At 38.6% G+C, this 21053-nt stretch overlaps 1 protein-coding gene and 1 pseudogene across 4 annotated transcripts in view; both read left to right on the forward strand.

Moving 5' to 3' along the window:
- Positions 1-21053, forward strand: part of TMX3 (thioredoxin related transmembrane protein 3) — a 104423-nt gene that overhangs the window by 34594 nt on the left and 48776 nt on the right. For all 4 annotated transcript variants that reach the window (XR_005212190.1, XR_005212189.1, XM_037805969.1 and 1 more), the window contains exons 10-15: positions 3258-3356; positions 6189-6246; positions 6426-6479; positions 7276-7332; positions 17281-17410; positions 18856-18924. Coding sequence is in view for 2 of the 4 variants with exons in the window: in XM_037805969.1 (XP_037661897.1) it covers positions 3258-3356; positions 6189-6246; positions 6426-6479; positions 7276-7332; positions 17281-17410; positions 18856-18924 (467 nt within the window). In the remaining 2 variants the exon portion in view is untranslated. The remainder of the gene's footprint in view (positions 1-3257; positions 3357-6188; positions 6247-6425; positions 6480-7275; positions 7333-17280; positions 17411-18855; positions 18925-21053) is intronic.
- Positions 13588-17274, forward strand: LOC119511501 (annotated as a pseudogene).

Here is a 21053-nt window from a genome sequence, read left to right on the forward strand (position 1 = left end):
TGTTCTGAGGATAAGAATTCCTAAAATCTTGTTTCTTCATTGTGTTTAAATAAGAGACTTGAATTTGAATTTTTGATATAAAATAGCTGCTACTTAGTTATTTTTTTATATATCAGGTACGTTTTCATTATTATCCTCAGAGTAATCTGTGAGGTAGGTAGTAAAGCAGATAGATTAATATCCTGAGATAACCAAGGAGGTAACTGAAGATGAGAAGGAGACAGGCCTGTAATTAAGTAGCACATTCACTCATTTGCTCATTAATTCATTCATTGGATATTTATTGAATGCCTGAATTAAACATCAGGCTAAAAAGGAAATTAAAAGGTGCTTGCATATATGAAAATACAAGAAAGAAAATAATTCATACCACCCCTATTTCATCCACCTGCTCTTTGATTGCAGTACCTTCTGAATGATAAGCATTTGTGTATATTTTTTATTTGATCATTACACAGTCCTTTGAGGTTAGTATTCTTTCTGTTTTGCAAATAGTGAGATATAAGAGGTGGTTTTTTTTTCCCCCAAGTTATAAAATGGCCTGTAAATGGAATAATTAGGATTTAGTCTTCAAATCTCTGATTCCAGATATTGTGTTCTCTTTCTATTATGAATTTCTTAACACCTCAGAGCCACTTCATTTCTTTTTTGGGAAAAAAAAATCTGGCCTTAATATGTTTAGACTTAATTATCTGTAAACTTTGAGCTTTTGAGTCTGCCTAAGAAAGGATCCCGCCTCATCTCTGTGTTTCACGTATGGCCTCCCTTGCTTAACAAAGGCAAGGGTAACGACTTAGGGATTGTCGAGGCCACATTTTTTTAAGATGCAGTAGTCTCAATTTGGAACCTGCTTGAAGCCTTCAGGTAAAAGAAAGGCTTTACTTTTTTTTTTTTTTTTAATTCAGTTTTATTGATATATATTCACAAACCATACAGTCATCCATGGTATACAATCAACTGTTCACAGTATGATCATATAGTTATGCGTTCATCACCACAATCTATTTCTGAACATTTTCCTTACATCAAAAAGAATCAGAATAAGAATAAAAAATAAAAGTGAAAAGAGAATACCCAAACCATCCCCCCATCCCACCCTATTTGTCATTTAGTTTTTACTCCCATTTTTCTACTGATTTTTTTTCAATTTTTTTAACTTTTGTTTATCAAAGAATTAAAAACAAACAGGCAAACAACAACCAAAAAAACCCCACAACATTTCAAACAAAGCAATGGATTAAGGAAAACACATAACCTAAAATAACTACTTTGCTTCCAATATGTTCCTACCATACCCCAAGAAAATTAATAAACCATGTCCAAACACAGGAGTAAGAAAAACAAATAATCTAAAATAACTACATTGCTTCCAACATGTTCCTACCATACCCCAAGAAAATTAACAACCCCTAAGAAAACAAAGGAATAAGAGAAAAAAAAAACCTAAAATAACTCTATTGCTTCCAACATGATCTTCCTATATCCAAGAAAGTTTACAAACCATAATCATTCCTGAGCATTCCCATAACATTGAGATTACCCTCCATAGTTTATCTGTTCTTATTAGATTATCATTCCCCCTCCACTAATTGGTATCTCTAGGTCCCCTACATTCTACAGTATAAAACATTGTACATTTTTCACAGAATTCACATTAGTGGTAACATACAATATCTCTCTTTTTGTGCCTGGCTTATTTTGCTCAGCATTATGTCTTTTTTTTTTTTTTTTTTTTTTTTAATCTTCATTTTATTGAGATATATTCATATACCACGCAGTCATACAAAACAAATCGTACTTTCGATTGTTCACAGTACCATTACATAGTTGTACATTCATCACCCAAATCAATCCCTGACACCTTCATTAGCACACACACAAGAATAACAAGAATAATAATTAGAGTGAAAAAGAGCAATTGAAGTAAAAAAGAACACTGGGTACCTTTGTCTATTTGTTTCCTTCCCCTATTTTTCTATTCATCCATCCATAAACTAGACAAAGTGGAGTGTGGTCCTTATGGCTTTCCCAATCCCCTTGTCACCCCTCATAAGCTACATTTTTATACAACTGTCTTCGAGATTCATGGGTTCTGGGTTGTAGTTTGATAGTTTCAGGTATCCACCACCAGCTACCCCAATTCTTTAGAACCTAAAAAGGGTTGTCTAAGGTGTGCGTAAGAGTGCCCACCAGAGTGACCTCTCGGCTCCTTTTGGAATCTCTCTGCCACTGAAGCTTATTTCATTTCCTTTCACATCCCCCTTTTGGTCAAGAAGAGAAAGGCTTTACTTTGAGTGCTTAGTCTAATATTTGTTAACAAATTTGGAAGTGTTTGGATGTGGGCTTAGAAGGATAACTTATTTTCTAATGAATTTTGAATTTACCACTTGGTACAATCTTTGGAACATTTGGATTGTCCTAGAGTAGGGACTGTGGACCAGTAATCAACTTCTAGTTTACATTAATTGATAAGCTTTTAAAAACATTTGTTTTACATCAGCTTCTTTTTCTTGCAGTTATAATAATTTTCCAGATTTACTTCAGAATTATGTTTCTAATCATGACATAATATTTCTCTTGGGTATTATAAACATTTTTTTTTCCTATTTGCATAGCACAGTAAGGATTTGATGTTGGAAAAAGCTGAAGGACTAAGGTTTTCTGTGTGTATGTGTGTGTGAGAGAGAGATATCATTGGAGTTGTATATATGAGAAAGAGAATTGTAAACTAAGGTAGAATTGTCATAAAATAGAGAAAAGCAAAGAAAGTGTAATAAAAATTATTCGTATGATCATCATCCCAGGATAAACATCAACCCAAGGTTACCATTTAGGAATATATGTCTTCAGTTTGTCATTCTATCTGTTTATGTATTCATACTTTAATTTTAACAAAGTTACAGTCATACTGTAATAGTGTTTTGTAACCTGCTTACAGTTTGTTTATTGAAAGTTTTTAATTTAATCTCTAAATAGTCTTCTCAACATGTGCCATAATTTAAATTCTTTCCTATTTAGGATATTTCAGTTATTTCTTTTTTCTTTTAGTTATTTTTAATGATGCTATAGTGAATAATTGCTTTGTGCATCATTTCTCTTGTACATCTGATTGTTTGCTTAGAATCAGTCCCCAAAAAGTGAATTTTATGGATTTAAAATAATGATCATATGTCAGGATTTTTTAATTCGTATTGTCAGTTACAGACATTTTGAAGTCATGTTACACTATAATTTACCAGCTTTATTTTGTTTTTAAGAGTATGAAGACGGTGATCTGTCATCATGGATCAACAGGGAGAGGTTTCAGAATTATCTTACTGTGGATGGCTTCCTCTTGTACGAACTTGGAGATACAGGTGACAATCATAAGTATAACCTTCCCTCACTGCAGACTTTTCTATAATTTATTGCTTAAATCTGATTTTGTGGGACATGAATTTTAAGCTCTGCTTCATAATTTCACTCCATATTTTAGGCCTGAATGCCAGTTCTGCTTTTTGCAACTGTGGATTAATATTGCCAAAGTACATAGCTTTGTATATGGCTCAAAGACTAGGTAATGTGTGGATTCATTTGTAGAACTGATGGTCCAATGAAACCAAATAACCCAAATAATAAGGAAATGAGAAAAAATAACCACTCAAGAAGCTATAGTGAGAGGCAGATTTTGTAATAGGAGTTGGATTACAATTTACCACAGTCTTTTAAGGCCTGCTTTTAGTCATGAAGAGAAAAGCTAAAATCAAATTGGATTTTTTGGTTATTTATTTATGAACTATTTATAGTTTCTCAAAGTTGTAAGATTGAAAATGACAGGCAAAACAAAATACAGATGAAAAAATGAAAGCTATAGATGCAAAATGACAGCTGTGAGAATCTAACTACTATATGGCCTTAAATAGATGCAAACAACAAAAATTTTAAGAACCTAAAGTGTGTCCTGTATAAATTTTAGGAGGAATTGTTTTGTAAATGTATAGTGGATAACAAATGAGAAAAAAAACATATGTGGTTATTGTTGCTACATTTGTTTCCAGTCACAGCTTTTTAATAAGTAGGATAGAAGCATACTGTTTTAGTAAAAGAATGGGAAAACTTTAGTCAAGGCTCAGGTTTTTTTGTTTGAGAAGTACTGAGTATAGGATTTCCTTTTCACGTTTCCCTGCTCTTGAATCTGATCCTGTTATTATTTCGTCATTGTTTCTTAGGATGATATCTGGTTCCTGAGTCTGCTTTTTAATTTTCTGTATCTGGTGATGTTTCTTTTTTTGCTTATCCTTAGACAGGGAGGCATGTATTAGCTCAGTATTGGAAATTGACATGGATGCTGTCAAAGACTGCAGGTTTACTTTCTGATTCTTTCAGGCCATGTGAAGGGAAAAGAGGCAAAATGTAGAAATGCAGTTTTGCATTCAATTCAGTAATCATAGATGGCAGCATAACCTTGAAGTAGTTAAATAGGCAGCTTTGACTTTACTCAGTTTCTTTTCTCACATTAATTTGGAGCCATAAGTTTGCAATATTCCTTTGGTGTGCCCTTGTTAGGAGTCAGCTGTGCCTGTATCCCTGCTCTTTGCCTTGCTGGGCCATTTATCAGGCAGTCACCACACAAGGTCTCCTGGCTCTTTGTGGCTGCAGATACTTTGTGTCTTTCTCAGAAGTTCTGGTGACTGCAGGTCCCTGCATGGTCTGACTCTGCTTAATCTCCAGCCTCATTTCACACCAGTCTTTCCCCATCCTCTCTCTTTAGCCTCCCTGACCTTTCAGTTTCTTAAAAAGGCTCTGCCACTTGGCACCAGAGCAGTTTTATGCATGTGGTTTTCTTTGTCTGGAAATGTGTAATTGATCCATATTCATCCATCAGACTCAGAGCAAATATCAGTTTCTTAGGAAAATCGTCACTGCCTCCGGCTACATCAGTTTACTTGGTAATACTCTTACAGCACCATGTTTCTTTTCTTTAGAACTATACATTTTTAACTATACATTAGTGGAATTGTTTAAAATATCTTCTCTACTAGACAGTAAATTTCCCAAGGGCAGAGTTGTGTCTGTTTTCTCATCACTGTATCCTCTGTAACTAGCCCAGTGCCTGGCACAATATTTGGCACTAGGTAGTTGTCAAATTAATATGTTAGAAATGATTCCTGTGCTTCTTTTAACACTGTTGGTCTGCGGGAAGATGCTCCACATGTACTCACGAGGCAGTTGAAAGTTAAAGAAGAACATAATTTAAACTAAAGAGTAAATGAAATATTTAGGAAGGGAAATAATCATTGTGAACTAATGTTTTCATCAGGGGGTTAAAAGAGTTGAGAGTGTAAAATTTAGAGAGACATTTAAGCAGTATGAATTAGGGGAAGCAGCATTAAAACATGGGGGTGATATTGAAAGATCTGTGAATTAAACCTTCATTCATGCACCTGCAGTGAGCTGGTTACTAGTCCAATATTTTCATGCACGTAATCTCTTGAACTATCCCCAAAACTCATTGAAATAGACATCAGTTTTTCTAAAATAAGTGGGCATTTAGTGAGGTTGTGTTGCACAGCTGATGAATGCTGGTCCTCCGCCACTGCTCCTCCAGGGCTTGTGGCAGACACTGCTGAATCGCCATGGCCGGTTTTCTGCCTCCACTGCCAGTGTTCTAATTATTCCATCACACTTCCTCCCTGGAGGATATCAGTGATGAATATGATTTCTGTTCTATTTAGGGTTAAGTAAGTATGAATCACTGTTACTCTGTATATTATTTTTGGCAAGTAGTGATCCCTGTATCAAGGAGGACAGCCCTGTAAAATTTGCTTTCTTGTTATATACATTTTAGAGCTACAGTAATTCTTTCAGTAAATTTCATGCAGTTTTAGTTTTATAATTCCTTGTGGTTTTAGTTTTATGGAAAATACTTTATCAATTTGGGATTGTATGAAAAGAAAAATATATAATTTGAATATATAAATTGTACAGTATTTGCCATTGTTTACATACAGGTATGGGTGATGGGAGGGGACTTAACACCTAGAGTTGACTAATGCGTTGATTCTCTCTATAAACATTACAGAAGGATGTGTTGATTTAATTATTAAGTATAACATGGAATATAATTGGAATTTAACTATAAGGAATAGTTGAAAATTTTATATCATGAGAATTGTTATTGAATTTAGATTTGTCATTCTTAATTTCAGGAAAGCTTGTGGCTGTTGCAGTTATTGATGAGAAAAATACATCAATTGAACACACCAGGTATGTTAACTTGAAATAGTGTTAAACTTCAAATGTCCTCCAGTTCTTACTTAATATAGCTTCAGATAAACTTGATATGCTATCTTACTTTTCATGTAGTACTTAGGATAGCAGATAATATAGTTGAATAGTTATATTTTTCAAGTTGAGATGAATTATTCATGTTTCTTCTTCTACAGATTAAAGTCAGTTATTCAGGAAGTTGCTAGAGACTACAGAGACCACTTCCATAGGTAGGTGCTGGAATTCTGGAAGATTCCTTTAGTTTATTTAATTATGTTTTGTGATTTAGTAAAAACAACTGTAGTAGTATTTTATACTTTCAAAGGTGAATCAAGGAACAAGTAAATTACAGCATCTTGGCATTTCATTGTGGATTTGTCTGGATCTTGATAATTATTGATAGTATAGCTTACAAGAAAAATAAAACAAAAACCAAACAACTGTTACATTTATAATTTGTATCAGACCTGCTTCCAGATAGGATTTGGAGTAAATTTTGTGGTGAGAAAATATGCACCTATACCCATATTTGAGGTAAAATTAAACAAGCAATCAGAAGTCAGAGATGGATGATGACTAACAAGAAATCAAAGAATAATTGAATATTATTGCTGCCATAAGATATATAAATATAAATTTGTTATATTCTTTCTTTACTATTCTCATTCTTGATCTTTTCTCATGATGGGTCAATGTATATGTCACCTGTTACTTAGTATTTAGCATCTTATGATTAGTCCTTTCTTACAGTAAGTGGGTAATTCTTAAACATTTCAGATAGAAAAGCTTATTTGGCTTTGTGTTTTAAACATGTATAAACAAAGTAGAAATGTCTTAAGATTTTGCATAATCCTACCCATGGGTAATTGTAACTCAAAAACCAGCAGAATTCTCATTCTCTTTTGCATTTATTGCCTGTGATTTACCTAGTTACAGTCTTCATGTGCTTACCAAGCCCCTAAAGTCCCCTTCTTTGTATTTGTTTCCTGTTTGTTTTTCTATTTAATCTCTCTTTCTTTTGTTTAGGGATTTTCAGTTTGGCCATATGGATGGAAATGACTATATTAATAGCTTACTGATGGAGTAAGTAAACTGAATGCTTTTATCATCAGTTTAAAATTTTCTCTTTCTGAGAGACAGAATGAGGGCTAATAACTGAAAAAACAGATGTTTGGTATGTTCTGATGCAGATATTCACTCATTAAATATTTTACTTTATTTTTAAAATTCTATGTTCAAACGTACTGAATTTTAATATTTCTCAGTACTAAAACAATGATCATCTGTAATTCAATGTATAATTTATAGTATTCTGAAAAGATGTCATTCAAAAACTTGTAAAATTTGTAGTTTCCATATAATATACACCTTAAGTTTAGTCTTAATAGGTAAGTATAATTATTAAATTGAAATTGTTTAGCATTCAAGAATTAATTTCTGTTATAGAAGAGTTTGACAAACTAAAATAATTTTATAGGAAAAGTAATGCAATTTAAAAATAATTTCAGCTGTTATGTTTACAGTGTAATAATTTGATTTGTCCCTTCAGAAAATCAATATTAGAATACACATAACAAACCCTGTACTGACTTAACTAAACTTGAAACATCAACCTACTCTACTCATTGAACAGTAGTGGATGCAAAAATAGCTCCTAGTATATCTTAAAGTCCACTGGTAAGACCACTGATGATAATTACAGAATCGAGTGAAAAGTTCCATGTGGTGGAATGGTGGACACAGGAACACTCCCTCATCCCAGTGCTTACTAAGGTAGGAGGGTTCAGCAGAGGTTTTCTGGAGGGGACAGTAATTAAGAGAAGTTACTGAGGAGTTAGCTGAACAAAGAATGCGTTGAGGTTATTTTCAGGTAGAGCAAAATAGCAAACACAAGAGGCTCTAGCAAAATGGGGTTTTAGGGGAGTGATGGAGGCTTAAAATAGCCTCTGAGAGAAGAGGGCAGAGGCTCCCAAGAGACAAATGTGGGATTGTCCAGAAGCATGAACAGCTGCAGGGAAAGTTCAGCAACATTATGGGTTGTGTTGGTTAGCTCTAGCCTTGCTTGATAGCACAGGTGTAGTATATGCTTTCATTTGAATTGTAACAGGTTAAATTAGCATCTATAATTTAATAATAATAAGAATATTGAGGGGAAAGACAAACAAACAAAGAAACCTTAGAAACCAAAAGTTACATTCTTAATTTTCAATTAAAAGCCTGAAATTGTAAAGTTGCATTCCCTTTATTCATTTATATTCACTTGTATTACCTCTCTCATCCCACCAAGAGCTTGAAAGGCTTTGCCTTAAATGTAAAGTACCAGATGTTATATGTAATGAAGATATCAAGATAAAGGAAAATAAAATAAAGGATCTCAACAATTCTTAAAGGTACTTGATAAATTTGGCCCTGAGTTTCTAATATTCAAAACAACTTGGGAAAACAGTTATTTACACGTTTTCCCTTGTCTGTAAAATAATAAATGTTGCTTATGGGAGTAGTATGATTGACCTTGTAGAAACCTAAGGGAAATTGATGTGTCCTATGTATTCTCGAAAAGGGAGTGGGGGACTCTATAATAGAAGTGTAATTTTAGTAGAATTTTTACAATAGATTTAGATACAGCTGTTTCGTATAGTATCCTTTGAGGCAAGCTAGTGTAGTGATAAAGTAAAACATTTGCAAGAAGCCAAAGCAGTTTGTGTCCAGTATACAACTCTTTAATTCAAGATGATATTCAGAATATCTAGAGATGGTTTGACATTCCTTCATGAGTCTTTATTTCTAACCTGAGTTCTTTAAGCTTCCATGTTCTGGCAAATATTGGAAGTTCAGAGATTCTGTTTTTTTCAAGTCAGTGGACAAAAACTTTTAACTTTTCTTATTGACTTGTAGATTTCATTTGTAGTTTTTCTTGTTTGTGTTTGTTTTAAATGCAGTTTTAAACAAAGAAATAAAAGAGAAATCCTATGTACCTTTTACAGTTTCCCCCTTTGGAATTTTTTTTTTAATTAAAAAAAAAAACAACTATTTTTAGAGCAGTTGTAGGTTTACAGAAAAATTATAGCGAAAGTAGAGAGTTCCCATATACCTAACCACCTCCCCGCCCCACTACCCACAGTTGCCACTATTAACATCTTGGATTAGTGTAGTGTATTTGTTACAATCAATGAACCAATATTGGGTTTACATTGGGGTCTGTTCTTTATGTATACTGTTCTGTAGGTTTTAACAAATGGGTAACATCATGTGTCCACATTACGCTATTACATGGAATAGTTTCAATGCCCTAAAAATGCCCTGTGCTCCACATATTCACGAACACACATCACCAATCCATGACAGTCACTGATCTTTTTTCTCTATGGATGGTTTTACCTTTTCCACAGTGTCATGTAGTTGGAATCATACTGTATGTTGCCTTCTCAGACTGGCTCCTTTCACTTAGCAATATGTATTTACAATTCGTTTGTATCTTTACATGGCTTGATAGCTCTTTTCTTTTCATCATTGAATCTGGTGGTAACTTTTTATGTAGTACAATTTGCCAGTCAGGATTTTGATATTGATAGAGTCCAATGAACTTACTCAAATGTTCCCAGTTTACTTGTATTTCTTTCTGTGTGTGTGTGTATGGATGTGTGTGCATGTGTGTTTAGTTCTGTATGGTCTTATCATTTGAGTAGATTTGTGTATCCACCATCACAGTCAAGACCCAAAACAGTCCCATCACTACAGGGATACCTTGTATTATCCTTTCACAATCACACTACACTTCTCCTGTCCCATCGCCACCCCTAGACCTAACAACTAACAATTTCTGAAATTATTTTTCAAACTGTTATATAAATGAAATTATATGGTATTTAAAAACTTTTGGGATTGGCCAGCATGATGGCCTGGAGATTCATCCACATTGTTGCTTGTACAAGAAAAGTGTGTTCTTTTTTATTGCCGAGTTGTGTGTGGATGTATCCATTTCAGGGCATTTGGGTTTCTTGCAGTTTTTGGCTATTACACATAAAGCTGCTGTGAACATTCTTGTACATGTTTTTGTATGAACTTAATTTTTCATTTTTCTGGGATTTATGTCCAAGAGTGCCCTTGCTAGATCCCATGGTAATTGCTGATTTAGTTTTAAAGACACTGCTATACTCTTTTTCCAGAGTGGCTGTATCACTAGATAATGTATCATTGGTTATATGAATGATCCAATGTCTCTGCAACTTTACCAGCATTTTTGGTTGTTACTCTTTGTTATTTTAGCCATTCTGATAGGTATCTAATGATGTTTCATGTGGCTTTAATTTATATTTCCCTGATGACTATTCACTTCATGTGTTTATTTACCATTTGCATATCCTGTTCATTAAAATGTCTGGTTACATCTTTCTAATTGGATTTTTTTTTTTTTTTTTACTGTTAGGTTTTGAGACTTCTTTACATATTGTAGATATTAGTCTTTCATTATATGTGTGGTTTGCAAATATTTTCTCCTAGTTTGTAGCTTTGTCTTTTCATCTTCATAGGGTCTTTCACAGAATGAAAGGTTCTAATTGTGATGAGGTCCAATCAGTATTTCCTTTTATGGATTGTGGTTTTGATATCAGTTTAAGAATTCTTTGCCTAGCCCTCCCTAGATCCTGAAGATTTTCTCCTATGATTTTTTTTTTTTAAATTCAGTTTTATTGAAATATATTCACATACCATACAGTCACCCATGGTATGCAATCAACTGTTCACAGTACGGTCATATAGTTATGCATTCATCACCACAATCTATTTCTGAACATTTTCCTTACATTAGAAAGAATCAGAATCAGAATAAAAAATACAAGTAAAAAAAGAACACCCAAACCATCTCCCCCATCCCACCCTATTTGTCATTTAGTTTTTGTCCCCACTTTTCTACCCATCCATACACACACTAGACAAAGGGAGTGTGATCCACAAGGCCTTCACAATCACACTGTCACCCCTTGTGTAATCTACATTATTACACAATCGTCTTCAGGAGTCCAGACTACTGGGTTGGAGTTTGGTAGTTTCAGATATTTACTTCTAGCTATTCCAATACATTAAAACCTAAGAGGTGTTATCTATATAGTGCATAAGAATGTCCACCAGAGTGACCTCTTGACTCCACTTGAAATCTCTCAGCCACTGAAAGTATTTCATCTCATTTTATATCCCCCTTTTGGTCAAGAAGATATTCTCAATCCCATGATGCTGGGTCCAGATTCATCCCCGGGAGTCATATCCTGCGTTGCCAGGGAGATTTATACCCCTGGGAGTTGGGTCCCACTTAGGGAAGAAGGCAGTGAGTTCACCTGCTAAGGTGGCTCAGTTAGAGAGAGAGAGGGCTACATCTGAGCAACAAAGAGGTATGCAGGGGGAATCTCTTAGGCACCATTATATGCAAGTTTAGCCTCTCCTTTGCAGTAACGAGCCCCACAAGGGCAAGTCCCATGATAGTGGGCTCAGCACATCAAACCGCCAGTCCCAATGTTTGTGACAACATCAAACGCCAGTCCAGGTGAGGAAGTGCAACACTTCTGCACCTTCCCCCAGCTCCTCAGGGTGGGGGAGGGGAGTGTAAATATATTTTTCATTCTCTGCCTAAATTACTTTGGGGTGTGTCACTGTTTCACTCTAACCAATACCATCCCACCATATCTCACTTCCTATTCAAAGCTCCATGCAGTTGAGGTGTTTGAACAGACTGTAGAGTTATATTGTTTAGAAAATATAGATCCTGCACCAAATACAAATAGACATCTCTTCCCTTGGTCTCACATGGAAGTTGACGTTTTAAAACACAGTCAGTTTCGACCTTACCCTTTGGCCCGGTTCACCCTATTCTTAACCAGATCTGCTTCATTCATATCACTAATTGAAGTCTGGGCTCTTTTTCAGCTTTTTTTTTTTACCAGTAATACTGACTGTAATATATGCAGTAATACTGACTGCGGGATACTGATTACGTGCTTCAACCTGGCGGGCCTGGGCCGGGGGACCGGATCCACCCCTGGGGAGGGTAGTGGGTACGGGTGACAGCGCCCTCCACAGCCCCCCGGGCCTGAGAAGGTGAGGCCGGAGGCAGGCCCCAATTCCTCACCCAAAACCAACCATTGGAGGAAGCTTGCCGGGTAAGACCGCCTCCCTCGTCTAACCACTCAACCCCTCCGTTACAATGCAACGTCCCCTACTGCCAGTGCGCATGCACCAATCATTGTGCAACACCCAACAACCAAAGACAACCTCCGCGCCCTCTCAGAACCAATCCAAGCCTTTAACCTCTACAACTACCCCGCCCTCTAGACCGCCTGTTATAAGCTTGTACTCTCCCCTAATAAACTCTCTTGGTTTCTTCACCCTAAAGAGAAACGTGTCCCGCCTGTTCCTTTCTCGCCGCCCTCCATACTTTGCACGCCACCCCGCCGGGGACCTGGCCAAGTCCCCCGCCTTGCCCTCGCCTCCGGGAAAGAGCCCCCGCCGCCGGTACCCTCCGAGCAATCCTAAGAGCCTAGAATTTAGCAACCGGCCACCACCCCCCCCCAGACGAATCAACTACGACCGCAACTGACATTCATATCTGCTGAGCTCTAGCTCCACGTTTCAGGTGTCTCAGAGATATGCATTGTTCCAGAGACCAATCAGGTCATACACTAAGGGATCAGCATCTCAGAGTTTAGAGATAGGCATTACAATTCAGGAATACAGTTGACTGCTGTAAGAACTTACAATCTAGGGACCATTACAATAATCAAGTCCACGTTAGGCTATGTTCTAAGATTCTATTCTGAGTTTATACATTGTAGTTAGTCCATATTGGCGAGGCATTGTAGTGCCTGCCTTTATTTCTGGTGTACTTCTCTCAGATACTGTGTACAGGATCCGTTCACCTTGCTGTGTGTCTCACCGTTTCACTCCTTCTCGTAGTTGCTCAATATTCCTTTGTATTCATACGCCACAGTTCACCATTCTGTTCCTCAGTCTATGTACCCTTAGGCCACCTCCACCCATTGCAGATCATGATTGCTGCCTCCATAAACACCAATGTGTAAATGTCCTTTCATGTCTCTGCTCTCAGATCTTCAAATGACATACCCCATAATGAGGTTGCAGGACCTTATGGTCCCCACATACTTAACTTTTTGTGGAACCACCACACTGACCGTCAGAAAGGCTACACCATTCTACCTGCTCATCAACAGAGATAGGTACATCCCTCTCACCATGTTTTCTCCAACACTTTTACTCCTATATATATATTTTCCTACAATTTTATAGAGTTGTAGTCATATACCATACATTCATCCACAGTGCACAATCAGTTGTTCATGGTTGCCTATGATTTTTTAAAGTTATATTCTTTTATGTTGTACACTTAAGTCTGTGACCCATTTTGAGTTAATTTTTGAATCAGGTATGATATTTAAGTCAGGATTCATTTTTTTTGCCCAAAAATGTCCATCAGTGCAGCTCCATTCATTAAAAGTCAGGTCTCCTTTCAATGGATTACTTTTGCACCTTGTCAAAAATCAGTTGGCTAGCCAGCTATCCTTTGTGGAGATTGGGCAGCTCTGGAGCATTGAGGGGCATGGAGCCAGCCCGGGGCTGCTGGTGGGTACTTGGGCCTGAGCTGCCTGCAGTGATCTTGGTGAGGAACCGGCACCTGGTGGGGGCCCTGCCTGGGCAGCTGCTGCTCCTGCTCTTCTTCATATGGGATGTGTTCACCATGTAGAGAAGCTCCCAAGACAGCAAGACCCTCCCTGAGAGCTCCGTCATCACGGAGGTCAAGGGCGTCACCATGTCAGAGCACAAAGTGTGGGGCGTGGATGAGTACACAAAGCACCCGAGAGGGGCAGCCTGTTCAGCATCATCACCGGGATCAAGATCACCCCCTTCCAGACCCTTGGAACCTACCTTGAGAGCATAGAAGTCAACAATCCCACCCATGATTCCAACGATGACTGTGTGGCTGGGAGGTGGACTGCGGACAGGGCACTGTGTACCCTGTTACAGGGCCTCCAAGATGTGTGAGGTTTCTGGTGCCCTGTGGAAGACAGAATCTCTGTCAGCCATTTCCTGCTAAGATGGCTCCAGATTTCACCATCCTCATCAAGAACAGAAAATTCCAGTTCTCCACAGGCAAATTGCAAATAGGAAGAATGACTTCCCAAACACTGCACTTTTGATGAGCTCTCCAACCTTTCCTGCCCTATCTTCACGCTGGACTTTGTTGTGGAGCAGGCCAGGGAGAACCTCCCAGAATGGGGAGTCTTTGGGGTCATTATCCACTGGAACTGTGACCTGGACCTGCTGGTGACCAAGTGCAATCCCAGGCATTTCTTCTGGAGGCTTGACCTTGAGTATGTCCCAGCTTTGTCTGGCTCCACCTTCAGCTTTGCCAAGTACAGCAAGATAAATGGCGCCACTGCCCGCAGTCTTCTCAAAGCCTATGGGAAATACATTGACGTCACTGTCCATCCAGGCAGGAAAGTTCAGCCTCATCTCCACCACTTTTAACCTGGCCACAGCCCTGGCCTCCATCGGAGTGATTCCTTCCTGTGTGACTGGATGTTGCTAATGTTCAAGAGCAAAAACAAGGTCTAGATCCAGAAGTTTGACAAGGTGTGTATGCGAGGGCACTCCTTAACTAGCAGGCCTATGGCCCTGCACTGCAGACTGGCCACCCAGCCCTCCCTCTGGACGAGCGAGGAGAGGGGCAGAGCGAGGAGAGGGGCAGAACTGCGCCAGCCATGTGACACCAGGCCCCTCTCTCCAGCCTCGTCTGAGCAGATGGGGCCAGTCCCGAGCTTCTCTAACCTTTTATCCCTCTGAAATGGAAGTGAACAACTTATTTCTACTGTGTCTCCGAGCCTCCCCAACAGGACTGCACCTCCATGTACCCTAAAGGTCTGGCCTAGTTCTGAGCCCTGTGCACCCACCTCCTCATGCTGCACTGCAGACCCAGGTTGGAGGAGGGAGGCAGGTGGGGCCGGGCTCCTTGGACAGCTGGCGCCTGAAGTCCCGCCTCCAGAGACCGAGCCCCAACTCCTCCGGCACACCCTAGGGACTCCAGCCACTGTGGACCCCAGCCGTGCCCATGCACCTTAGTAGCCTCACATCTCCCTAAAAACTGAGAGCCCGAAGGACCTGCTGTGAAAGAGGGTAGTGGGGCTGAGAGGAAGGGAGGCCCGTGTTCCTGCCCACACACCCCCCTCTCACACCCATCCCTCCACACAGGTCTCCAGCCAAGGAGAGGCAAGCTCCTTCCTGCAGCCTTCTTCTCCCCGCTTACCCCACCTCCTCTCCCACACCCACCGTCCCCAGAAGATGGTCTTAGACCCCTGCCTCCCCCTGCCTTCCTCTCATGCTTAGTGCTACCACCCACCTCTGCTCCTGGGTCTTGCCCCACCTACCCCTGGTTTCATAACCCTGCACTGTAGCTAGGAAGCTACAACATGCTCAGAGTCTAATAAACCCTGTGACCAGGAAAAGAAAAAATCAGTTGGGCGTGTTAGTGTAAGTGCATTTTAGGTTTGTCTGTTCTATTGCATTGATCAGCGTCTCGTCCCTTCTCCAGTAGGACACTGTTGGATTACTGTAGCTACATAGTATCAGGTAGAGTGCTCCTTCACACTTTATTCATCTATGACTTTATAAATTTTAGAATAGGCTTGTCTGTGTCTACAAAAAACAACTTTGGGATTTTGATAGGTGAATCTTTAGACCTGTAGGTCAGTTGAAGGAGAATTAACGTCTTTACCATGTTCTTCCAACCCATGAATACAGTATGTATACCCAGTTATTGATATCTTAACTTGACATTGTGTAGTTTTTAGTATATTTAACCACTCACTAGCATAACTTGGGATTGGCTGATCTCAGCCGAGCATGGGTAGATTTGACTCCAAACTGTTAGGTTCACATCTGCTCCACGTCTTCCATATCCTGGGGATACTCTTCTCAGGGCACCCCCAGATACCAGGGGCAAGCCCAGCTGTGCAGACACATTGCCGGCCTCGGTCTAAGTCACGTCTGTTAACTTCCCATTGACCAGGTCGCAATAGGTGAGCCCAGTACTAGGGTCACTACATTTGCCTGTAGTAGGGTGTGATATGGGGAGGGATAAAGAATTAGGAACAACAAAGCAATCTACTTTATTCAGTAACTTTTTCATAATATAGTGATATGGATTGTTACTACAGTTCTATATTTTCATATAATACTTCCATAAAGACATACAAATAACCATGAACTGATAATGTATGTGATGCATGGAATTAATGAGCACCTTTTTAAAAATGATTTCATTAAAAAGAATCCATGAAGGGAAAAAAAATTTTTTAAGTTCACTGACACATTGGGAATAGTAAGTAGTTTTCCAGTCTGCAAACTGATTCCATGCCTGATACATCCCCGAGCATGAGGTGGAGTGAGTATATGGTGGGAGTTCAGAGAATTGGCAGCAGTGTTTACTGAAAATGTATTATCTGGAAGTACTGTGCTAAATATTTAACTTAAACTTTCACAGCAAGATAGGTACTATTGCCTTCCCTCCTTTAGAAATGAAGAACATTCAGCTTAAGAAGCTGGATTATTTATCTAAAACTCTGCAACCTTAAGAAAAAGCCCAAGATGTGAACACAGGCAGTGTGATTCCAGAGCCATGCGCTTAGCTGTCGGGTTGCCTGCGTGCCATTTGAGTGGGACAGGGGTGGATACAATTCACAGCGATGAAATTTAAAGTGAATTTGTGGCAAAGAATAATATTGCCCAGAAATCGATGCTTCATACATAGAAATTTTCAGCCTTAAGTTTTATAGTGATTGCTATTAATATACAATATTAATTTAACTTTTTAAAATGGAGGCAAAATTGGAAAATTTCCTTGGAGGCAGAGAGAGGCTAAACTATTAATGCTCCTTCCCTCCCTTTTGTATACACTGCAAACAACTGTCAGCATAATTGCCATCTCTGTATTTACACTGTATTCTGATTTCTTTGTTTTCATATTTTCAGTGAGTTGACAGTCCCAACTGTAGTTGTACTGAATACTTCAAATCAACAGTACTTTCTACTAGATAGACAGGTGGAGAATGCTGAAGACATGGTCCAGTTCATTAATAACATTTTGGATGGCACAGTAGAAGTAAGTTGTTCACTTCCATTTCAGAGGGATAAAGGGGTAGAGAAGAAGCAGATTTGTTGCTGTATTTCTGATTCTGAAAGAAACAGCCGTCACCTGGGGGTGAAAGGAGTGGGGGCGTGGGGGCAAAGGGGCAGCCTCCAGGCACTGCTTCTCTCTCTTGTAGGCAAAGTCACAGTTCTCCCAGGCTTAGAAGGTTCTTTATAAGTCAAGAGCTGCTAGCCTGCGTGGAAACTTCGGAGGTCATTTGTAGGGCATTTTTGGTTATTACGGTAATTGGAAGGTGACAGTTGACATTTATGTCAGCAGGCTGAGGTTTGCTAAGAGATCAACAGTGGGGGGGGGGGGGCGGGAATCCCAGTGGCGAGTTTTTTTGGCTCTTAGTACTTCTCCGGGTCTAAAAGTACATTTGGATTAGGTTATTAGAAGTGGTTTTCTAAGAAAACCTGAAAGAATGCAATTCCTTAAGAAATACAGAAATGTATTAAGAATCAGAGCCCCAGTAGAAAGTTCTGAATCCTATAAATGATTTCTCAGAAATAGTGACTGGATGGTTTTAATTTCAAATCTATAAATATTACTATAATGTTTTCCAAACAGTGGATACAACCCATATTAGGGGGTCATGAAATCATTTGAGCAGATTGTGATCAGCATGAATCTTAATTCAATAGTATAGAATAAAATTGAAGAGAAAATGAGACTTCATTGCTTTAAGTTTTATTATTATTTTGTGAAACTTTTGTTTCAGTTTTACATGAACTGTATTTAAAAGTTGGCTTATAGAGAGAGTAACAAATATTTCTGCTTTTGGTCAAGATCAAGAAGTTTGAAAAACACTCTTGATCACATAGTGGGAATTTTTTATTTGTGAGAATATTTTTGTTGAAATAAAACTTGCCCGTATGAGTGAGAATGGTATATTAAGTAGTGAAACCAACCCAAAGTGTTAAATGACAAAGATTTTACTGATTCACATAGTTGGGAAATTCCAGGACTGAGCCAGACTGCAGGAATGGCTGAATGCAGGAATTTGATTGATTTTCATCAGAGTTTTTTCTGTCTGCTTTTCAGCTCTTGTTTTTTGAGCCTTATCCCAGGGGAACTCTCCCTTCACAAAAGCAAAGATATCCTGCAGCGGCTCTAGTTTAGCAGTGCCAGCTAAAGTCAACACTTGGGCAGGCCTGGGCTCGGGGTGGGTCGGCTCCACCAGGCCACATGGATTGTGACTAGGGCAGGATGAATTCTTCAGAGCAGAGTCAGGAGTGTTCATGCAAGAAAACAGAAGCATGAGGCAGGGAAAACAATGTCTACTGCAGCTCTCTGGGTGCCTTACGTAATCTGTACTCAGCCTTTGACCTGCAGTTGTACAATTATGTAACATAGAAAATGAAGTAATAGTGCCTACATACTTAAGTAAAATTTTAATTTTTTCTTCTAAATTTAAGGCCCAAGGAGGTGACAGCATTTTCCAGAGATTAAAAAGAATAGCATTTGATGCCAAATCTACTATTGTGGTAAGTTGTTTAGTGTTCTTTTAATTATGAGGATGTAGATTCTTTATTTCTAACACTTGTAAAATCTGAAATTTGATGGACTAGGAAAAATATGTCTTTTAATTTGCAGAAGTATAGATACTACAAACTTTTTGGTTTTAGTAAGTGCTTTCTTCCTGGAATGTTCTATCAAAGAAAATGATATGTCTTGGGAAGTTGATCCTTTTTTCTTTGAGATAGTTGAAATGAGATGTTAGATCTTTTAAAACTCCTATTAATTCTGTGCTTTTCCCAGTTAGTAAATAATTAGAATCATTTACAGAACTTTCGTCCCTTCCTCTCTTCCTCCTCTTCCCCTCCCTCTTTTCTCCTTCCTTTTTTTCTTTCTTTTGCTCTTTCCTTCGTTTCTTTCTTTCAAAAGAAGACTTTAAATTTAAAATGTGATTGGTCAGACCCATTCCAACAATATTTACTTTCCTTTGTTCATCCTGCTATTTATTCATAATTGTTATATGTAGGAAAAATATCCCAAAATAGATGACTGACACTTCTACCCCTCATTGTACTTTTATCTTTTATAATTACACTTTATAAATGTTTCCTTGATTTTCCTTACTATTAGCTCTCACTTGATTAGCTCTGCTATTCTGATTTCCTATTCTGATTTCCTTTTCTTTTCACTCTGCAGAACTAAAGCTCAGTCTCACCAGTTGCCTGCTAGTTATTAAACCTATTGATGATTTCCTCTGAATGTCTTCAAATCATCCCTTCTTTGGTATTCTTTGCCTTGCTGCTGTGCAGTGATAATCACCACTACTGTTTTGTTTTGCTTGTGTACTTGTCTCTTAATTGTTTAGAGCTCTTTCAGAATCTCCTCTTTCTGCCCTTTTCATTCCTTGGATTTGAATGAACCCTTTGTTTGAGTCTTAAACTTAGTTCTGATGGTCAGTTTTGAGCTACTCCATGGGCATTTTCATCATTATGGGCATTCCAGTTTGCTAGAGCTGCTGTTAACACACAACACCAGAAATGGATTGGCTTTTATAAAGGAGGTTTATTCGGTTACAGATTTACATACAGTTCTAAGGCCATCAAAGTGTCTAAACTAAGGCATCAACAAGAAGATACCTTCACTGAAGGTCGATGGTGTCCAGAATACTGCTGTCAGCTAGGAAGGCAAGTGGCCAGCATCTGCTGGTTGTTTGCTCCCGGTTGCGTTTCACAATGGCTTCCTCCAAAATGTGTCTCTCAGCTTCTCTCTCTCAGCCTCTGTGCATCCTTGCTTGGGCTTTTGTCTCTCTTAGCTTCTCTCTCTCTCAGCCCCTGTGCATTTTTGTTCTCCCAGGGAGTTTCTCTATAAGCATCTGGGTTGGGGATCCTCTCTTAGCTTCTCTGGAGCGAACTCTGGGCTTCATCTCTTAGCCCAGCATCTCCAAACCTCCTTCTGTCCACATCTCCAAGGGTATCCAAGCGTCAGGGTCTGTGTTGGCTCTTGGCTTCTCTTAAGTACTCCAGTGAACTAATCAAGATCCACCCTGAATGGGTAGGGTCCACACCTCATGGAAATAATGAAAGGTGTCACCCACAGTTAGGTGAGTCACATCTCCATGGAAACAGTCAGAAGTTTTCCACCCAACAAGATAGGGTTAAAAGATGACGGCTCTTCTAACATCCATAACAGTTTTCAAACCAGCACAATGGCCAAAAGCATTCATCAAAATATAGCTAATCTTCTATATAAAAAGAGAGAAATAAATTCTAATAATCTTTGACCTATTCCTTTCATAACTTCAGTTTATCAGTGACATTTCTTTATTTTCCTCTTGCCACCAACATGAATTGTGCCCTTCTCATGTTATGTCTGGCTACTTCTCTGGCTCTCAGCTGGTCTCTCCTTTCCTCTCACCTGTCTCCATTCCGTTCTGTGGACCTCTAAATACTAGTATTTATGTGGACCTCTAAATACTAGTATTGGTTGCTAAAACTAAAACCAGTTTAGATCACTTTCCTCCCCTTTTCCAATGATGCACCTTTGAATACTCTAGTCTATTTTAAAACGTTCTCCTCAAGAATATTTGGTTTTTGAATATTGCGTAAGCTCTTCTGATCTCCATGTCAGTTCTCACACTGTACTTTGCCTTTTTCATTCT

Source organism: Choloepus didactylus, chromosome 16 (genome assembly GCF_015220235.1).
Source record: "Choloepus didactylus isolate mChoDid1 chromosome 16, mChoDid1.pri, whole genome shotgun sequence".
Lineage (NCBI taxonomy): Eukaryota > Metazoa > Chordata > Mammalia > Pilosa > Megalonychidae > Choloepus > Choloepus didactylus.